The 20,389-nt window shown below is 47.2% G+C and overlaps 1 protein-coding gene across 1 annotated transcript in view; it reads right to left on the bottom strand.

Annotated features, from left to right (window-relative positions):
• The window catches only part of ZFYVE9 (zinc finger FYVE-type containing 9), a 108,731-nt gene that overhangs the window by 11,818 nt on the left and 76,524 nt on the right, over positions 1-20,389 (bottom strand). The window contains exons 9-15 of the mRNA XM_068239077.1: positions 16,760-16,915; positions 14,716-14,940; positions 12,208-12,290; positions 5,700-5,804; positions 4,104-4,254; positions 3,550-3,630; positions 1,361-1,523 (exon numbers count right to left, since the gene is read on the bottom strand). Of these exons, the coding sequence (XP_068095178.1) occupies positions 1,361-1,523; positions 3,550-3,630; positions 4,104-4,254; positions 5,700-5,804; positions 12,208-12,290; positions 14,716-14,940; positions 16,760-16,915 (964 nt within the window). The remainder of the gene's footprint in view (positions 1-1,360; positions 1,524-3,549; positions 3,631-4,103; positions 4,255-5,699; positions 5,805-12,207; positions 12,291-14,715; positions 14,941-16,759; positions 16,916-20,389) is intronic.

Raw genomic sequence — 20,389 nt, 5'->3', positions numbered from 1 at the left:
TATTTAAACATTTACAAAGTTTTGTTGTCTCTTCTCAATAGCAGCCTATTAAGTGTCCTTGAGTGAAAATACATGAACTATTGACCTTTTCTATTCCCCTTCTACTATCCGAAGTTGTATTGTGCCAGGAAAACTTTTATGGCTGTAATCTGCTTATCAGTGATGTTTACTATATTCCTCACAAGGTACCGACAAGACAGAAGCCGTCACTTTCATGCCTAGACATTAACTCTTTTAGGCAGCAAAATAAAGCAAGTAAAACTGCCTGGTTATTAATACATTTTGCACTGTACAGACACATTTATCTCATCATGTCACATATCGCCTGGATGCACTTTAAGCTCTGAATGCAAATACAAAAGCATTGTATTTATTTGTGGCCCAGTGTCTCAAAAGAAAAGACAAAGTTTCAACGAATAAAAAAGATGATAAATAAAAGGATTCTCTAGGTAAGTGCAAAATGCACCAGTAACCAGGGGCGTAACTACAGAGGAGAAGCCCCTGTGACCGCAGGGGTCCCAGGGTTGTAAATAGATCCCAACTACTACTTTACTCCCTCCAATAAAGGGGTCGATGGACCTTCAGATCAGGGCCGGTTTTTGGGCAGTGCGGGCAGGGCGACTGCCCTGGGCACAGACCGGCAAGTAGAAGAAGGGGGGGTACAGAAGGACATAACCGCTAGGGAGCTGGTGACATGCGCTGCAGCCAAATGGAAGAAGAAAGAACATTACCAGCGCCATCATCTTCCTAGACTCCTCCTGGGCTGCCTGCGTCAGACGTCAAGTCATCATCACATCACCACCGCGGGACGACACCTGATGTCCTGTAGCGGTACTGCAGGCTGTCAGTGCGCGCAGCCCATGGAGGAGTCGGCTTTCCGGGCTCCCTTCACCTGTGTGTTTTCCTGGTCCCTGCTTCCTCCTGGATGAGCAGCTGGTCACTAGTAAGTAGGCAGATCTACTTGTGACCGGTGGCTGTGTGACTGTCCCTAAAGATTAAGGGTTCACGAGTTCAAGGGAGTGAGGGGGAAGAGCCACAATTTTTAAACCCTCGCCCTGGGTGCAGTTTAGCCTTGAAACTGCCCTGCTTCAGATCAGGTGTTTTCATGGCTACACTGGTAATGGGTGTGAACATTATGATGGGCACACTTGTTTTATGACCCTTGCCAACTGGGCCTCAGGCTGTGAGGGTCACCAGGGGAAGGCAAGGGAAAGGGGGTGTAAACATTGCCCCATCAAAGTTTTGCCAAGGCCCCCATGATTTGCCCCTGCAAGTAACTTCCTTGGCATGAGAAGGAGAATTAGTGTGGCCACCATGGACGAGAGATGACACCTACAGCAACAGGAGGACCTCCACTTACCCCTTATTGAAGTTCTTGTCATCCTCCACCCACTGTACATAGACATGTTCCTGGGTCTCCTCTGCATCTGCCTTCCCACAGGTAATGGTGTAATCCTTCATCTCCCTCAAGGCTTGTCTCAGGGCATCCATGCTCTCTGCTGTGATCTGCACCATCACCCCATCTGCATCAGCAAAGGAAAACAAATTGGTTAGTTTAGGGAACTCAGAGTAGCAACAGGTTAGTCCTTTTACACAATCATTCATTGGCAGACTGCAAGCTCCTGTTCAGGAAAGAAGGATATTCACTCAAGTCACAAGGGGTGAGATACATGGGAGTTACTAAATTAGATCCTGTAAGGACAAAAGTGCCCCTGGGGGGTACTTACCTTGGGAGGAGGAAGCCTCTGGATCCTAATGAGGTTTCCCCCTGTCCTCTTTAGCCTCTAGATCCAGCATTGGCTCCCCCAAACTGCGTGGCAATATAACCTACCCGCGCTCCTGCGCAGGCACAGTACAAGCTTCCTCTCGGGCTCCAGCGGAAACAACCGAGCCCAATTGGCTCCGCTGTACTGCGCATGTGCAAGGTGCCTGTGCAGTAGAGTGGACCCAATCAGGCTCAGCTATTTCCACCAGAGCCCGAGGGGACGTTTGTACCGTGCCTGCGCCTTGCCTTTTTAAAACAGAAGGTATTTGCAATTATTCAGGTTGGAGTGAGCTCTGATGTTCCCACAATGCATCACTGCTGAATATGCAAATCATTTCTTTGTTGTCTCTGAAAGCTTAACACACTTCCAGATCCGCTGGAATGCAATGATGTAACAGCTTGTTAACAGTACAGAGTCACACTAATTCAACATGCATACTGACTGTTTGGGATTGGTTGATCCTCATCAGTGCATGGCATGGATTAATATGGCTCTATGGGGGTAGGACTTGAAACACCCAGACTAACAGATTGCCCAGCAAGCTCATGGTGAACCAGAGTGTGTAAGGGACTGAAAAGGACCAAAAAAGCCCTCTTACTAAAAAGGCTATGTTAAACAGAATTTTATGTGATTATTCAGGTTGGAGTGACCACATGAGGTGTCCCACAATGCATCACTGCTGAATATGAAAACTGTCTTTCTGTTGTCCCTGAAAGCTAAACACACCTCCAGAACCGCTGGAATGAATGGTGTGTGCCGGCTTGTTAAAGCGGATCTAAACCAAACATTTTTTTAATTCAAAATATTTAGTTTCACCACTCTGACACATACAAAGATAAATAAACACTCCTTCAAGCCTATGAGCATTTCAGTGCATGCTTTTCACCCTTCTCTTTCCATAACTAGGGTTATACAGGTGGCAGCCATTACTTCTCAGCTTAGTAGGAGGTTTTAAGCCCCATCTACACGATGGGACATTGCAGCGATCCGGCGGCTCGATTAGCCGCCGGATCGCCTCTTCCGCGTGCCCGCCGCGTCCCCGCTCGCCGCGCGTGCGCCGGCATCAATACCCGCTCGATTCCCGCTCGTCCCTGCGCCGCGCCGCTTATCTTCCGCTCGATTCCCTGCCATTGTCCCCTAGCGGGGAGCGAGCAGGGAATCGGCGGAAGCAAGATCCGTCCTGTTGGATCTTATCAATCGAGCCGCATTACGGCTCGATTGATAAGGAGCATCGCGGCCAGATCTACTCGTGTAGATGCGGCTTTAGATCATGGTGCGTTTGTCATCAGCTACCCTTCCTCACAGGGGCGTCGTCTATGTAAAATCTCACACAAGCTGAGATCACCTCCCCTGTGACATCATCAGTAGCAGCCTGTGTTTTGTTTTTTATCTCCACCAGTCTGCCGGATTCTGTCCCGGCAATATAAAAGGAAAGGAGGGGTTCCTCTAATAAATGTAAAATATTTTATATTTGTCATCATGCAGCTGAAAAAGGGCTGCTATTTATTATTATAAGTTAGAAAATAGATTTTATTTCTGAAATCTTGTATTTTTTAATTTGGGTTTAGCAAAACAAGTTTGCATAAGACAGAGCCTGCTTCTCCTTGGCAAAAAAAACAACACTGGGTTAAATGTCCTTTTAAACGGACTACAAAGGTGAGATGAAATGGCGAGTTTACGCTGCCCTGTCTGCCGGCGGTAGCAGGAACTGGCACCGCACTTGTTTGCGGTTACACTAATAAATCCTAGGAGAAAACACTGTATGCTCCAATCATTTACTTGCCTTCTACAATGCTGGACTTTGCCAGGAACCCAGACGATGGCTTTAGGGCTCCGCTGAAGACAAAGAAGCTGGCGCCGGTCACTAAAGAGAGACAAAAGATTGTGTAAGGTCATCACAAGCTTGGGTAAAACCATTTGGAATTGTGGAGCGGGGATGGGCTTTCGAGTAGCGTACTACTCGAATTCGGAATTCAAATGAAGTCTAATGACTTCATGCATGACCGAGGGATGGGGGTGTTAACTTACCCAGAAGTCTTTGAGACGTCTGCGTTCCATTACGCGTCATAGGCTCACTATCGCGCTTCCTCTTTCAAGCCGGAAGGAGTAAGCGCGGAAGTGAGTGGTGGAACGCGGCTTTCATTACACCTATGACGTGTAATGGAACGCAGACGTCCCTGAAGACTTCTGGGTAAGTTAACCCCCCCCCATCTTGCAGTCACACGTGAAGTCATTAGACTTAATTTGAATTCTGAATTCGTGTAGTACGCTACTGGAAAGCCCAAGCCTGTTGTGGAGTAACCTGAATTGAGCAATAAACAGCATAGAAAGCCGTACCTTTCCTTGGCTGCTTGTGAATACTGATGGCTTGTGTCTGATAATTGCCGTCATCGTTCTGCACACACACCAGGTGGGAGTCGGCCTTCTGGTTGAAGCACGTTCCGCCGGCCAGGACATGCTCATTGGATTTATTCATGGCTTTCATCATCTGTGAATACAGGAGGAGAGCTCAACACGGGAGGCAAAGTAACCAAACAGTCAAGACACGGGTCAAAACACCAGAAACACCTATCAAGACAAAAAGTCCTCTACCTTGTAAGAAAGGAATAAAAAAGGAAACTATCCCTTTGTTGCTTTCTGATCAGAAAATGAAGTCACTCTTCGGGTTGTAGTGCACAGTCTAGCTTAAATAGTATGAAAACATGTCTGCCTACGCAAGTTCAGCCATAAGTTCTCTGCAGATTGTCCAAAGTGAGGCTTCAAGGACACAGGACAATGCAGAAAAGGAATTACTGTATTTTTTGGACTGTAAGACTTTTTCTCCCCCGAGAGTCACTGCGTCTTATAGTCCATATGCAGGGAGTTCCTGCAATATCGGGGACTACCTGTACTGTGCCCATGCAGAGGATGACACAGGGGGACAAATGGAGGACATGGGGATATAAAGGGGCATAGAGAAGGACACAAGGGGGACACAAAGGGGCATAGAAGAGGACACAAGAAGCAGACACAGAAGGAAACAAGAGAGACATAGGAGAACACAGGGAGACAGAGGAGAACACAGGGAGACACAAGAGGTACAAGGGGACATGAGGAACAAAGGGGCATAATCCACAAGATGCCCCATCACCATGGATGCACCAGGTTTAGTATATATTTTTTTTCCCTAGTTGTTGTCCTCTAAACCGAGGTGCGTCTTGTGGTCAGGAGCCTCTTATAATCCGAAAAATACAGTACCATTTTTAGTACACCCGCCATAAAAATGTATCGAAATTGCAACTATAGTCAATTTGCTACACCATAACAACTTGTTATGACAGTTAAGCTGGCCATACATCTAGCGACTTTGTGGCCGATCGCTCATCTAATTCGATAATTATTATTGAAATGGATGAAAATCTGTGCCGCAACAAGCATGTCGATTGACGATTCGACTGATTTTGGGCTGAAAACAATTGAATGCATCGATCAACCAAGCAGGAAATTTCCGATTTGGTGCACGTCCATAGTGCAATATCAGGACAAGCAACAAAAGCGAAAGAACCCACAGCTGATGTCCCATTCCCCCGGTCAATCACAGTGATCGGGAAGTAAAAAAAATGAAAGAGAGGCTCTGGTCATTAAAGAGCCAGTGCATTTCGGTTCGCAGCGTGTTGAGTAGCAGAATTACATACCCCAAAAACATAATCCAGTGTTCTCCCCAGGCTCTTTTAACCGGGTGTTCCACCCGTCTAGTTTTGGTGAGCACCCGGCTGTCATTGGCTCAGCTCCTCCGATGGTGTAAGCAAAGTTGTGCAGAGAAGCGCCAGCCCTGCATTCTCTCATCTCGCCCCACCCGGCTACTTTTTCATGCCACCCGGCTGGAAAAAAAATTCTGGGGAGAACACTGTAATCTAGTATACAGGACAATGCAGCTCTTGCAGTAACACATACCTCATTATATCGGTTGCTGGGAATTTTAATGCTGGTTTTTCTAACTTCCATATCCACCACCAATCCCTGGACCACTGGCAGTGTGTACTGGTAATTCCTGAAATCCTGGCATGGTGAAAAAAAGTTAAAATTAGGAAGGATGAAGACGCTGCATTCAACAACAAAGTACTCCTGTCTACACTTTCATTCATTTTTAAATCTATCTAATTAAAACTAAAGAGTGAATTCTTCAGTGCCTCAATGGGTCGTGCAAATGTATGGAGATAGGAATAGGACCACACACACTAGCTGATGATTGGTACAATTCAAGCTGGACACATTTACATTAAATTTGCAAAATCGTTTGCATCCTATTAACTATTCCAAGAATCCACAGATGAATTCCAGGTCAGGTTTAAAGGACAACCAAACAGAGTGATATGGAGGCTGCCATATTTTTTTCCTTTTAAACAATGCCCATTGCCTGGCTGTCCTGCTGATCCCTCCCTCTAATATTTCTTGCCATAGACCCGAAATAAGCAGGCAGCAGATCTCATGCGCTCTGACTGAAGTGTGACTAGAATAGCTGCATGCTAGCGATGCATGAAAGATCAACAGGATGCCAGCTAACCGGTATTGTTTAGAAATAAATAAATATGGCAGCCTCCACATCCCTCTCACTTCAGGTTCCCCAGGTGTCATTCTCAAATTTCATCTATGGTCTGAAGCATTAAACGCAGCATAACATTAACAGCTAAAACCGTTTGTTTAGTTTTAGGCAGGTACTGGAAGGGTTAAAAGGTGGCCTTACATCTCTCAACTTGGCGGCTGATCGACCATCCGATTCGATACTTATTATCGAATTGGATGAAAATCGGCGCCGCCAAGAGCATGCCCAATCAACAATTTCACCAATTTCAGGCCCAAATTGGTGAACGTATCGATCGGACATGCTGGGATGCATGCATGCCAATGTCGATCAGATGCACGGCGCTAAGGATAATCACGGATGAGATGGAAACCCCTGGCTGCAGTCCCCCTAAACGCTGTATGTGCCCCCTCCCCCTGCGCGTTTACACTTTACCTGTCACACCGTGTACACACTGTATTTTCCCCACGTGATTACCAGCATATAGAGCTAGGGCGTATGTGTGACATCAAACGAGCCCCAACGTGCTATAAGCCGGTAGTCACGCAGTGTGCCAATGAGGGGACAGCGGACAGGTATGAATGCACAGGCACCGGGGGGGGGCGGGGAGATGCACATAAAACATTTGGGGGAACGCAGCTGGGGACGGTGAGGAGACATGAGGCCGATTGGTGAAAAATGTCATGCTAAAATCAATTGAGAATCGGCCTGTGGTGTATGGGCAGCAAACAGATCTCTCTGATCAAATTCGATCAGAGAGAAATCTGTCTCTTGGTCAAATCTGCCCATCATCGCCTGATGTATGGGTACCTTAAAACGCATGCTTTTTACCCCATTAAGCTGCTAATTGATAAGTTCATATATTCTGACCAACATTATCAGATTGTTTTGGAAGTGTAAATGCTAGGTACACATCATACAATTTTCTGGCAGATTTACCTGCCAGATCAATTATTTCCAACATGTCCGATCTGAATTTCGATACATTTTTTGATCGTTTTTTCGATCGATTTTTGTTCAGTTTTATGAAAATTGATACAAAAAAAATAAAAAAAACACAATAAAAAAACGATCGAAAGATCGAAAAATCGATCAGAATTCAGATTGGACATCCTACCTAATAAGACGCAAGTGTCTCTGTGTCCCAAGTCCCTGTGTGTGTCCTTTTCTGCTGTGCGCATGTGCAGGGAGGGACGCAGAGATACTGAGGAGAGCTGGGGAAATGACGCGGCGGGGGGCCAGGAGGGCTGGCGTGTGTGCGGGCATGCACGTGAGCGCGTGCGGCGTGCGTGCGCGGTGACAAGGACACTAGTTTTGAAATAATTGATCTGACAGGTAAATCTGCCAGAAAATTGTATGGTGTGTGCCTAGCATAAAAACTGTGTAAACAAGGCAGAAAAGTTTCTGCTATATCCAGAAGCACAGAACACTCTCTCCTTTATTTGCTCACTAATTACTTAATTAGGAGTCAATATGATCATTTGTCCTGCAGCCACCAATGATATAAGTTAGCTGTAGTGAGGTGCAAATATGCCTCAAAGTAGTCTTATAGTGTTTCATACTGTGTTTTAATGCATTAGGGCAAAAAATTGATTTTGAGTATAATCCCACTTTAACCCATTAGCATCTTGTTTTGTTTGAAAGGTGCTAGTGCAGTGTGAGCCTCTATCGGCTTATATCATTTGACTGCCAAGTGCAGCAAAACAAATGCGTGGCAGTAAGCAGTTATATTTGCCTGCTCCGGATGGCTTCTTATCTCCTTCCACCAGACGCCTTGAACTTCCGGCAGGTCTTCTGGGTCCCAATCACATGATATGACGTGATTGGGATCCAGGAGGCTATGTCGGCGTTACAGCACCACCCAGTGGTGGAAAAAGGGTAATGGAAGAGACTCATCTCTTCCATCACCCTACCTCCACCAGGGGTTGGCGCTGTAACGCTGACAGGTCTCCTGGATCCCGATCATCATGTGATCGGAACTGAGAAGACATGTCGGGAGTACATCGCCACTGCGGTGAAGGAAGAAGAACCCGATCCAGCCTGGACAGGTATGCATGAAAGCTCCCTGCTGCCACCCCAACCCTGCCGAGCCTGCCGTCAGGCTGGGGAAGGCACACCTCCCCAGCGGCAGGAAAAATTTGGCTGCTAAGGGCCCTTTTGACACCGGGGTGGTGCGGTATTTTTACCCATCCCCACCACCGGGCAATGAGTCTATGGAGACTTTCGTACTTCCGCGGTACGGTGTGATGGAAGTGACGTTTTCACCGCATCCCTGATGGTGGTCTAAAACTACGCTACTGCTGCGGTGCTGCGTCAACTTCCAGTGATCTGTATCGTCCCGGTAGTCACGTTAGTCTATGGCGACACATGTTTCTTTAACCACTTAACCTCCTGAGCGGTATGGACGAGCTCAGCTCGTCCATCACCGCCGGAGGCTGCCGCTCAGGCCCTGCTGGGCCGATTTTCTTCAAATAAAGTGCAGCACACGCAGCCGGCACTTTGCCAGCCGCGTGTGCTGCTTGATCGCCGCCGCTCTGCGGCGATCCGCCGCGAGCAGCGGCGAAAGAGGGTCCCCCCACCCGCCTGAGCCCAGCGTAGCCGGAACAAAAAGGGCTGGATCGGAGGCGGCTGACGTCAGGACGTCGGCTGACGTCCATGACGTCACTCCGCTCGTCGCTATGGCGACGATCTAAGCAAAACAAGGAAGGCCGCTCATTGCGGCCTTCCTTGTTTATTCTGGGCGCCGGAGGCGATCGGAAGAACGCCTCCGGAGCGCCCTCTAGTGGGCTTTCATGCAGCCAACTTTCAGTTGGCTGCATGAAATAGTTTTTTTTTTATTAAAAAAAAACCCTCCCGCAGCCTCCCTGGCGATCTCAATAGAACGCCGGGGAGGTTAAGGACTGCAGTCTTAAAACCCCTTAAGGACCAGACACTTTTTTTCCATTCAGACCACTGCAGCTTTAACGGTTTATTGCTCGGTCATACAACCTACCACCTAAATTAATTTTACCTCCTTTTCTTGTCACTAATACAGCTTTCTTTTGGTGCTATTTGATTGCTGCTGTGATTTTTAGTTTTTATTATATTCATCAAAAAAAGACATGAATTTTGTCAAAAAAATTATGATTTTTTTAACTTTCTGTGCTGACATTTTTCAAATAAAGTAAAATTTCTGTATACATTTTTGTCCAAATGTACTGTGCTACATGTCTTTGATAAAAAAAAGATCCAATAAGTGTATATTTATTGGTTTGGGTAAAAGTTATAGCGTTTACAAACTATGGTGCAAAAAGTGAATTTTTCCATTTTGAAGCATCTCTGACTTTTCTGACCACCTGTCATGTTTCATGAGGTGCTAAAATTCCAGGATAGTAAAAATACCCCCCAAATGCCCCCATTTTGGAAAGAAGACATCCCAAAGTATTCAATAAGAGGCATGGTGAGCTCATAGAAGATTTTATTTTTTGTCACAAGTTAGCGGAAAATGAAACTTTGTGACAAAAAAAAAAAAAGTTTCCATTTCTGCTAACTTGTGACCAAAAAAAAAAGGAAATCTGCCACTGACTCACCGTGCCCCTCTCTGAATATTTTGGGGTGTCTACTTTCCAAAATGGGGTCATTTGTGGGGTGTTTACTGTCCTGGCATTTTGGGGGGTGCTAAATTGTAAGCAACCCTGTAAAGCCTAAAGGTGCTCATAGGACTTTGGGCCCCTTAGCGCACCTAGGCTGCAAAAATGTGGTATCGCCGTACTCAGGAGAAATAGTATAATGTGTTTTGGGGTGTATTTTTAAACATACCCAGGCTGGGTGGGAGAAATCTCTCTGTAAATGAGACTTTTTTTAAAAAAAAAATTTTTACACACAATTGTCCATTTACAGAGATATTTCTCCCACCCAGGGGGATCTGAGGGTTTGGCCGAGTGATCAGGAGCCAATTAGGGCCCGATCTGATGGGTAGGTGTGCTAGGGGGTGACAGGAGGTGATTGATGATGTCTCAGGGTGTGATTAGAGGGGGGAATAAATGCAAGCAGTGCACTGGGGAGGTGATCAGGGGGGTCTGAGGGCAATGTGAGGGTGTGGGTGGGTAATTGGGTACCCGCAAGGGGCAAATTAGGGTCTGATCTGATGGGTAGCAGTGACAGGTGGTTACAGGGGTGATTGACAGGTGATCAGGGTGTGATTAGAGGGGAGAATAGATGCAAGCAATGCACTGGTGAGGTGATCGGCGGGGGAGGGGGGGGGGTCTGAGGGCGATCTGAGGGTGTGGGTGGGTAATTGGGTGCCCGCAAGGGGCAGATTAGGTTCTGATCTGATGGGTGGCAGTGACAGGTGGTTACAGGGGTGATTGACAGGTGATCAGTGGGTGATTATAGGGGAGAATAGATGTACACAGTACGCTGATCAGGAGCCCCCAGGGGGGAGTTTAGGACCTAATCTAAAAAATAGCGTTGACAGTGACAGGGAGTGATTGATGGGTGATTAGGGGGGTGATTGGGTGCAAACAGTGGTCTGAGGGGGTGATCGGGGGGTCTGAGAGGTGCTGTGGGCGATCAGGGGGCAGGATCAGTGTTTGTGTGTGCTTACTAGGGGGGTTGCCTCCTGCCCTGGTGGTCCCTTGATCACTGGGACCACCAGGGCAGGAGGCAGCCTGTATAATACACTTTGTATACATTACAAAGTGTATTATACGCTTACTATGCAGCAGATCGGGGGTTAACAACCCGCCGGTGTTTCTAAATGGCCGGCGGGTTGACGTTGCGGGTGGGCGGAGCCTAATGCATCCCCGGCTGTTCAGTCCCCCAGGAGCCGCCGCCGATCGTCGTTACGCAGTCGTGGGGGTGCCCCTTTGCCGACGCCCATAGGTAGTGGGCGGTCGGCAAGTGGTTAAACATGTTGGCGTTGCAGCACGCATGTGTGGAAGCGTATTTTAACAATACCCTTCCACATACCCGAAGCAGGAAGTGACAGCAAGCACGTGTCACTTCCTGCTTGGCCGGTGGCAAGAGCGCGGTGTTCCTTGAAGGCCTGTTATTGGCGGTTCATCGCTAGCGCTGGTTTACAGAGTGATAACCAGCCTAAAGTGACACTGAAGCAAAAAAATTATGATACAATGAACTGTATGTGTAGTACGGATAATTAATAGAACATTAGTAGCAAAGAAAATAGTCTCATTTTTATTTTCAGTTATATGTTTTATAGCATTGCATCATTCTCTAATATTTGCAATTTACACACTACACTCTGCATTCTAAAATGAACTTTTGAACTTACTCTGCAGAAAAAAACAAAATACAGTGACAGACACTTGAGATAATAAGCTTCAGAAGACAGAGCTCTCTGGGACTTTGAAAGTCCTGGAGCTAAGATAAGCTCTTTTGCATAGTTAACTGGAGTTTTCTAACTCTTCCTGTACTGGAAACAATATTAGACTTACAGTATGTCTCTGCTGCTAATGTTTTATTTCTAAAGGTACATACCCACGTCGGATTTTTTTAAACGAAACACTTGGCAGATCGTTCAAATCCAGTCTTATTAGCTGAATGCCCGACCGTACACACGCCCGATTTGACGTCCAAACGACGTGTGTATTTACCTTTAGATGTACTACACATACAAATCATTATATTATAAGTTTATTTTCACTTCAGATTCCCTTTAAGAGCTTTCATGGTAGAGGCTGAACTCGCATAAGGAGGCAGAGTTTCAGCTACACCCCACACTAAGCACATGACAGCATCAGCACTGCAGGTAACAGGCAGCATTTTCTCTCATTTTACAGTCAGTTTGGGAAAAAAAAGAGCAGGAAATGCGATTCAGTTAAAGAATGCAGGAAGTGGATTCCTTCGGCTGCAGACATACAGGGATAATAGCACACTCACAGCCAGGACATTGATGATGGTGTGGCCAGTCTCTCCGAATAACGGCTTCCTGAATCTCACGCTGAACAGCGGACACGGATACACTGAGTGGAAACAGAGAACAGTCTTTAAGGACACACCCTGCCGGCTCGTGACTGCAGTCATACTGAAGAGCATACAGAGCTGGGTACAGACACCTGAGGCTTGCCAGGCACAATAGGACGGACCTGAGGATAGAACACCTACTGAGTGTCGCCGACTGGGCTAACACTGGGCTTAAACCAGCCATGATTGGCATCTCTAAATCTTGGGAAAATACCCCTACATTAGAGGACGGATTAACAAACGAGATAAGGACTGTAGGTTCGTTAACCTGAATCCGTTCTTAAAATGATCCTGAGGTGAGAGTGATAAGGAGGCTGCCATATTTATTTCCTTTTAGAGCTGGTTCACACTAGGCCCGGAAACGTATCCGTGGCTATGTTTTTCAGCCCTGATTAAAAATGGAGCCGCGGATAGAAAGGCTAAAAATAGCAGCCGTCTTCACCCAAGAAAAAAACGGATCCGTCTACGTTTGCAGGGACCCGTTTTCAAAACCTTAACGGAAGGTCCGGATCTTCTGCATTTTTACGCAACGGATCTGGACCCGTATACACGCAGGGGTAGTGGCAGGCAATGGGAATATGGATTTCCCTCTACACAATCAAATTTTGCCAGACCCCAAATTAGGGAACTGTAATTAACCACTTCAGGACCATAGGCTTACACCCCCCTAGTGACCAGGCTATTTTTTACAATTCAGGCCACTGCAGCTTGAAGGGCTCGCTGCAGAGCCGTACAACTCAGCACACAAGTGATCACCCCCCCCCCCCCCTTTCTGCCCACCAACAGAGATTTCTGGTGGTGGGCTCCGATCACTGCTGTGATGTTTATTTATTTTTTTTATTTGTTTGTTTTTAATACGTTTGCCTATTTTTTTTTTTAATTTATTTTTATTAAGACCCTCTCTCCCTCCCCCCGCCAGCCAATCCCAGTGATCAGCTCTTATAGGCATCAGCCTATGAGAGCCGATCGCTCTTGTGCCTCTCCAGAGGACAGCCGAGTGACACGGCTGTCCCCAGTACAGTGCTGTACAATGTAAATAGACGATTGCCGCTGTTAGACCGATGACGGAGCGGAGCCATTCAAGCGGTAATGCCCATGCATTTGACGCGCACGATCCCCTGCAAAACCCCTCCCCAGGACTTGACGCCAATTGGCGTTAGGTGGTTGCAAGGAGGTTAACACCACCTGGAGTTTCAGCAGCAGCAAGATGAGGCATCATTAGGCTCACCCTGTGCCAAAGTGACCGGGTGGCAAACTGACAGCTACGCATTAGGGCCCTTTTCTACTGGTAGCATTTTGCAATCAGATTCTGATTCGCTTGCAGACGAGAAAAGGCTAACTAATGGAATCCATGGCAAATGTCTTCATTAGTGCGATGCATTTCAATGTAATTTTTCCCCATCGCAAACACCTTCCTGCTGCATTTTTGTGTGCTATATGAGCGCAGGAAATTCGTAAAGCAGTCGCTGTCAGAAACCGCAAATGCTCAGCAATCACGCCATACACCTGACAGACTGAACGAAGATCGCAGCAGAATAACAGTACAGTAGTGGGAAAAGAGTAATGCCATTGCATTTCTTTGTGGAAAAGGGCCCTTATAGAGATGTTTGCCTAAAGCCTAGCTGGATTTGCAGCATGCTTGTTTAAAGGACCATTATCATAAAAAAAAATCTGACAGAACTGACAGATTTTGGGACGGTCCATCTCTTCTTGGGGGATACTCAGGGTTTTCTTGGTTTTTAACAGCATTTCCTGAACAGCAGCTGCAAAGTCTCAGGCAGGGAACACACTTGACTTTCAGTTTTCCGCACGTGTTTTTCTGCATACTTTTCCTGCACACCAAGGGTGGTTCTATGCAGGAAACCGCGCGTTCTTTCACAGCAGCTGATGTAATTGATAGAGAAAACTGACAAAGTGTGCAGAATTTTTTCTGCGCGCGAACAACTCAGTAAGTGTGTACTAGCACAATGATTATCATGAGTTCTCAGTTTTTCTGTGCAGCAAACGCGCACGAAAACAGTCAAGTGTGTTCCCTGCCTAACTGACAAAATAGTGTGCAAGTGATTAGGGAGGCTGGCTGGTATCTTACTATGTTGGCAGTTAAACTGCTGTTCAGGAAATGCTGTTGAAAACAAAGAAAACCCTGAGAATCCCCATGAGGAAATGGACTGGTTGGTTCTTTCAGATTTTAAAGGCCTACTTTTTTTGCGATAGTGGTCCCTTAAGGAGTGCGATTTAGACACCACTGATGCATGAAAAAGCAGCAGGACTGCCAGGCAACTGGTATTGTTTACAAGGAAAATATGGCAGCCTCTATCTCACTTCAGGAGCCCTTTAACCTTATTGTAGATACATGGAGATGCAGTTATCACCAACATCCACACTAATAATTACTTTTCTCGTCGTCTGTGCTTATGTACTCACATCTGTATTCCGCTCCCAGCCGCAGCATCAGCCGCATGGGGAAGACTTTGGCCCAGGGTGTCTCCCACTTTTGGATGAGGATTCCGAACAGGTAGGGCTGAGCAGGGAGCACCAGGTCCTGCAGAGACTGGTAGGTGGGTGTGACGTACAGGAATCCTCCGTGCTCCTTGCTGCCCAGGAAGCTCTGACTCACAAATGAGTGTCCCAGGTTCCCCACCAGGTTGCCTGGAGGGAGAGAAGAAGAATAAAACTCATCACACCTGGGAGAGGCCGCTAATGAAGTGTGTGTACTGCTACAGGTTACAACACCGCGAACAGCTAACAGGCATTACTCTGTAGCTGCTATTAAGCCCCTTGGCGATAATCCCGAGTCAGGCTCGGGGTGGAAAAATGAAGCCAAGCGCAACAATCCCGAGCCTGACTCGGGATGGCCGCTGGGAGGTATGGGGAGACAATGCAGCGTGGCAATGTTTCTAACTAACTTCCCCTGGGCTCCAGATGCTGAACGCCATTCTCCAATCCGGTCTTTTGGAGGTTCTGGATCCCTCGGGTGAGATTGCCGTTTGTCGTCATGATGACAAATGGCGATGCCACTATAAAAACTGCACCGCTTTTAGACACTAAAATATTCATACTGCCAGGGCAATTAAAGGAAACCAGAGACGAAAAAATAAAGGTTTATACATACCTGGGGCTTCCTCCAGCCCCATAAGGCTCGGATCGCTCTCACGATGCCGTCCTCCACTGTCTGCAGCTTCATGACCGGGTCCCGTAACTTCCTCCAGTCGCGGCCAGTCTGAGCAAGAGAAGTGCGCCCTCTATGTATCTCTCCGGCGACTGCGTCGATATGTAGAGGGCGCACTTCTCTTGTGCAGACTGGTCGCAACTGGAGGAAGTTACGGGCAGGGCCGGTTCAAGTAACAGTTGGGCCCTAGGGCAAAACTAGCCTGGGGGTCCCCCAACAGACACCCCCCCGACCAAAAAGCGTCATTAGAGGCTCTTTGTTGCAGCCACATTTCCCTCCTGGGCCCCTGAGCTGGCTGCTGACCCTCCCCCAATCACCTCCCAACTTAAAAGACTCTGCAGAGTCCCTGGGGAGCAACAGTTAACATGGGGAGGGACAACTTGGGGACCCCTACAGGCTCTGGGGCAGTTGCCTATTTTTTCCTATGGTAGCTCCGGCCCTGGTTACAGGAACTGTCATGAAGCTTCAGGCAGCGGAGGACGGCGTGGGAGCGATCTATGCCCATGGGGCTGGAGGAAGCCCCAGGTATGTATAACATTTTTTTTTTTGTCTCTGGTACACTTTAAAGAGGAACTGTAGTGAACAGGGCCATGCCGAGGCATAGGCTGGAGAGGCTCCAGCCTCAGGGCGCAGTGTAGGAGGGGGCGCAGAATTCATTCAGCTGTCATTCCTAATTGTGTTTGAAGCAGAAAGAAATAAGGAAAGGGGATACATAGCAGTGACTGCAAGCCAGATAACTAGATATTAAGGTGTTGGGGAGGTTGTGGGCCCTGTGGCCCTCTTAGTGTAATAGCAATCAGTGTGTGATGGCTGGGGTGGGAGGGATGGAGGGGCGCACTTTGGTGTCTCAGCCTTGGGTGCTGGAGGACCTTGTCCCGGCTCTGGTAGTGAAAATAAAGCAATGAATAAAATTGTCAATTTTACATTTATAAATGAATTAGTCAGCTTTTGCCCATTGTAAAATCTTTCCACTGCCAGATTTACATTCTGAAACAATCACTGGTGGTGACATCTTTAGTCCTGTCAGGTGCATCTCTGTGCAATGTTCGGTTACTGAGAGTTCTAAAGCCTGTAGTAAATATACCTGGATTCATATCTGCTCGGGGAGGGGTGGCCATTGGGTACTGAATCCAGAAAAACACACAAAAGAAGCTCTACTTGTCCTATTCTTTGCGAATCACATTACAGTGAGGTTGGATAAATCCTGCTGGTTGAGTTCAGAGTGTGTAGAGTAAGGGAACAGTGATTCAGTACGTTTAGCATTCCTGCCTTGATGAACCCGGATTCCCTTCCCCTTACCTGCCAAGGCCTCCCGATAGAGGTCCACAAAGTGGCTGAATATATCTCTGGGTAAGCACTTCTCATCAGGCAGGCACTGCAGCAGGATGACGATCTCTGCCTGGCCAACGGCGTGCATGCCTTTCGTGGTGAAGCACCAGCACTTCCTGTTCACATCTGTAGGGAGGAAGATGGCGGAAACATGAACTGAGGTCAGGATCGATCATGTTTAATCATGCAAATGCAATCTCAAGTTTCTTCCCAGATCAGTAAGGAAGTTTTAATCTGTTATCAATTTTGCCCTGCTTGAGAAAATCTGCAAATACCTCCCTGCCCCACTCATTATTTAGCTTCACCAATATGCCAGTCTGTACACCACACATCTTATGGGTCAGCCTGCTGCTATGACACCCTGCCTCCCCTTCCGACACACATAGGATTAATCCCATATCTGGGATCTGCACATCAGGTCTGACTAATGGTATCATGCCCAGATCATGGCTCATCAGACCAGTTTTACAGAAGTGAGTAAGGGTGCTCATACATTACTCGATTTTTGGCATCAATTTCCAGCTGAATTGATCATAATGATTGAGTCTGGCAGATACCGATGCCACAACATGGCCAAATGATCAACTGTTTCTGGCTGAATTTGGTTGAGAGGATTGATCGGGCTTGCTGGAAAATCTCGGTCATAAGGGCTCGATCGGGTGCACACTAGTAATGGCGTTTGATTTCCTGTCGCCCGACGGACCCCCAACTGGTGTCCCTCCCTCGATGAGTTATGAAAGCTCACTTGTCACACACTGGTGTGAATCCTCGCTTCCTCCGAGCACCTCTAACACTTGATACCTGTGCATGTACTGATGTCACTACAGGTGCCGGAGTCACATGGTACAGGTACTTGTGGTAACAATAAAAAAAACAAAAAACAACGCAGGACACCAGGATTCCCGCTAGCATCACAGGTGAGCTTGCAATACTAACCATGGGCACACGGGGGAAGGACTGTAGACATACCACTTAGGCCCGGCAGGCGGCAGAACTAAAGTTAGCCATATATCTATCGATGATTGGCAGATTCGACCAAGAGACAAATTTCTCTCTAATCGAACCTGATTAGAGCAGGTGTGTCAAACTCAAACACAAAGTGGGCCAAAATTAAAGACTGGTGGCGAAGTCTCGGGCAACCTCAATGTCTAAGAGCCACCTTCATCCCTTATGAAGTTCCCTGGTGTCTAATGGTGTCTAATGGCCCACCTCCAAACCATATACCATTCCCTGGTGTCTAGTGGACCCCACCCTCCACTATTAAATTCCCTAGTGTTTAGTGCTTTCCCCTAACTCCCCCAAATGGCTTCCCTGGTGTTCTAGGGCTTCACCTCCAATATAGCTTTCCCGGTGGTCTAGAGTGGGCCAAACATAATGCAAAGTGGGGAAACCCCCTGAGGGCCAAACTTAATGGCACTGAGGGACAGATTTGGCCCGCGGGCCGGAGTCTGACATGTATGGATTAGAGAGAGATCTGTCAGCTGCCCATACACCGCAGGGTGATTACCGATCGATTTCATGCTGAAATCGATCCGGAATCGCCCTTGTGACGCAGCATCCGCCGCTGTCCCCCCTAATGTTCAATGTGCCCCCCTGGTGCCTAGGTGCACTATACTTTACCTGACCGTGTCCGCCGTTTGTCTGCCACTGGCTCCGGTTGCCGCCTATACACGCACCCTATGTGGTTGCTGGCGTCACGTGGGCGCGTGTGACGTCACACCTGCGCAAACGGTACTCCGGCAACCATGTGGGGTGCGTGTATAGAGGAAGACCAGAGCCCGGAACAAGCTGCGTACAAAGGACAGGTAAAGTATAGTATACCGGGGTACATTTGATATTATGGGGGACAGCGCCGGGGGTTTCATTGCATTTGTCGCTCATCCTGATATCGCTCCCAGCTACCGACGTGCACTCAATCAAGCAAGTCGGCCCTACATCTTGCAGCACATCCGACTGATTCATGCGACCAATATCGGCCCGAAATTGGTTGCATCGTCAATCGGGCATGCAACTGGTGGCACCGATTTTGATCTGATTATGATAATCGATTCGGATGGTCGATCGGCTGTCAAGTCACCTGATGTATGGCCAACTTTAGACAATCGATTTCATGCTATTGTCTAAAGTCAGTAGTGGCTTATATAGCTGGATTACTGATCAGGGGACAATATGGCACTGAATAGGTATTTCACTTTTTTTTTAGGTGTTCTTGAAACAAAATGAACATGCTTCCTTCAGGGTTATATGTAGACCTAAATCCATCTGTAGCATTCAGGACAGAGGGGTCAGCAGAGGTTTGCAAGGATTGATAGTCTGGCTCCGTAGGCTGCAGCGTGCTTCTCAGTATACCGAAATAATAGAACTACAGCTCACAGCAGAGCGGAGGCCCAGACAAGCTCTGCAGCTCACTCAGATCACTGAATTATCTCTATTGGGTCAATCAGTGGCTCAGCAGGAGCTGTAAATTATCCAGCTACACTCGCTGCCCTGGCACAGTCAATAAAAATGCTGGCTGGATGGAAATATCCCTCTGGCATTATACAGGCTGCCATCTACTCCACAAGATCAAAGCTTGAATTGAAATGGGGGGGGGGGGGGTAGAAGAGCACTTTTACACTAGCAGGCCAACTTTTGTAGAAAAATAAGCAATCCCGTCTGTTTCGCTCCACACATAGCTAGAAGGAATGTCATGCAATTTCCTAACAATGGGCTCTAAGTGCTCGAGAGCTGCAGCCACTAAGGCAAGCATGGGCGAACTTGGCCCTCCAACTGTTAAGGAACTACAAGTCCCACAATGCATTGCAGGAGTCTGACAGCCACAGCCATCACTCATAAAGGCCAATGCATTGTTGGATTTGTAGTTCCGTAACAGCTGGAGGGCCGAATTTGCCCATGTCTGCACTAAAGGGCACACTCTAGGGGCCACTCTGCAGTGTTAGGAAGTCTTACTGGATAGGTACTGACCCTCGCCAGGATTCAAACCCTGGTCTCCCATGTCAAAGGCAGAGCCCTTAAAGTGACACTGAAGCAAAGAAATAAATAAATTATGATATAATGAATTGGTATTATGTATTAGGTATATTTATTAGGTATTATGGATATGTACAGAGAATATGTCTAGAGAAAAGACGCCTTAGAGGGGATCTAATTAACATGTATAAATACATCAGAGGGCAATATAAAAGCTTGGCGGATGAGCTTTTTGTCCCTAGGCCTTCCCAAAGGACTAGAGGACATGATCTGCGCATGGAGGAAAAACGTTTTAGCCATTTATTTAGGAAAGGGTTCTTTACAGTAAGAGTGATTAAGATGTGGAATGCATTGCCACAGGAAGTAGTTATGGCAGATTCTTTACCTGCATTTAAAGGGGGCTTAGATGCTTTCCTTGCGTTGAAAGACATTCATGGCTACAATTACTAGGTAATGCCCCGTGGTGTTGATCCAGGGATTTTATCTGATTGCTATCTGGAGTCGGGAAGGAATTTTTTCCCTTTTGGGGCTAAATGGACCATGCCTTGTAAGGGTTTTTCGCATTCCTCTGGATCAACAGGGATATGTGAGGGAGCAGGCTGGTGTTGTACTTTGTTCTCTGGTTGAACT

The sequence above is a fragment of the Hyperolius riggenbachi genome, chromosome 6 (assembly GCF_040937935.1).
Source record: "Hyperolius riggenbachi isolate aHypRig1 chromosome 6, aHypRig1.pri, whole genome shotgun sequence".
NCBI lineage: Eukaryota > Metazoa > Chordata > Amphibia > Anura > Hyperoliidae > Hyperolius > Hyperolius riggenbachi.
Note: the sequence above shows the minus strand (reverse complement) of the source record. Positions and strands in the feature narration are given on the sequence as shown.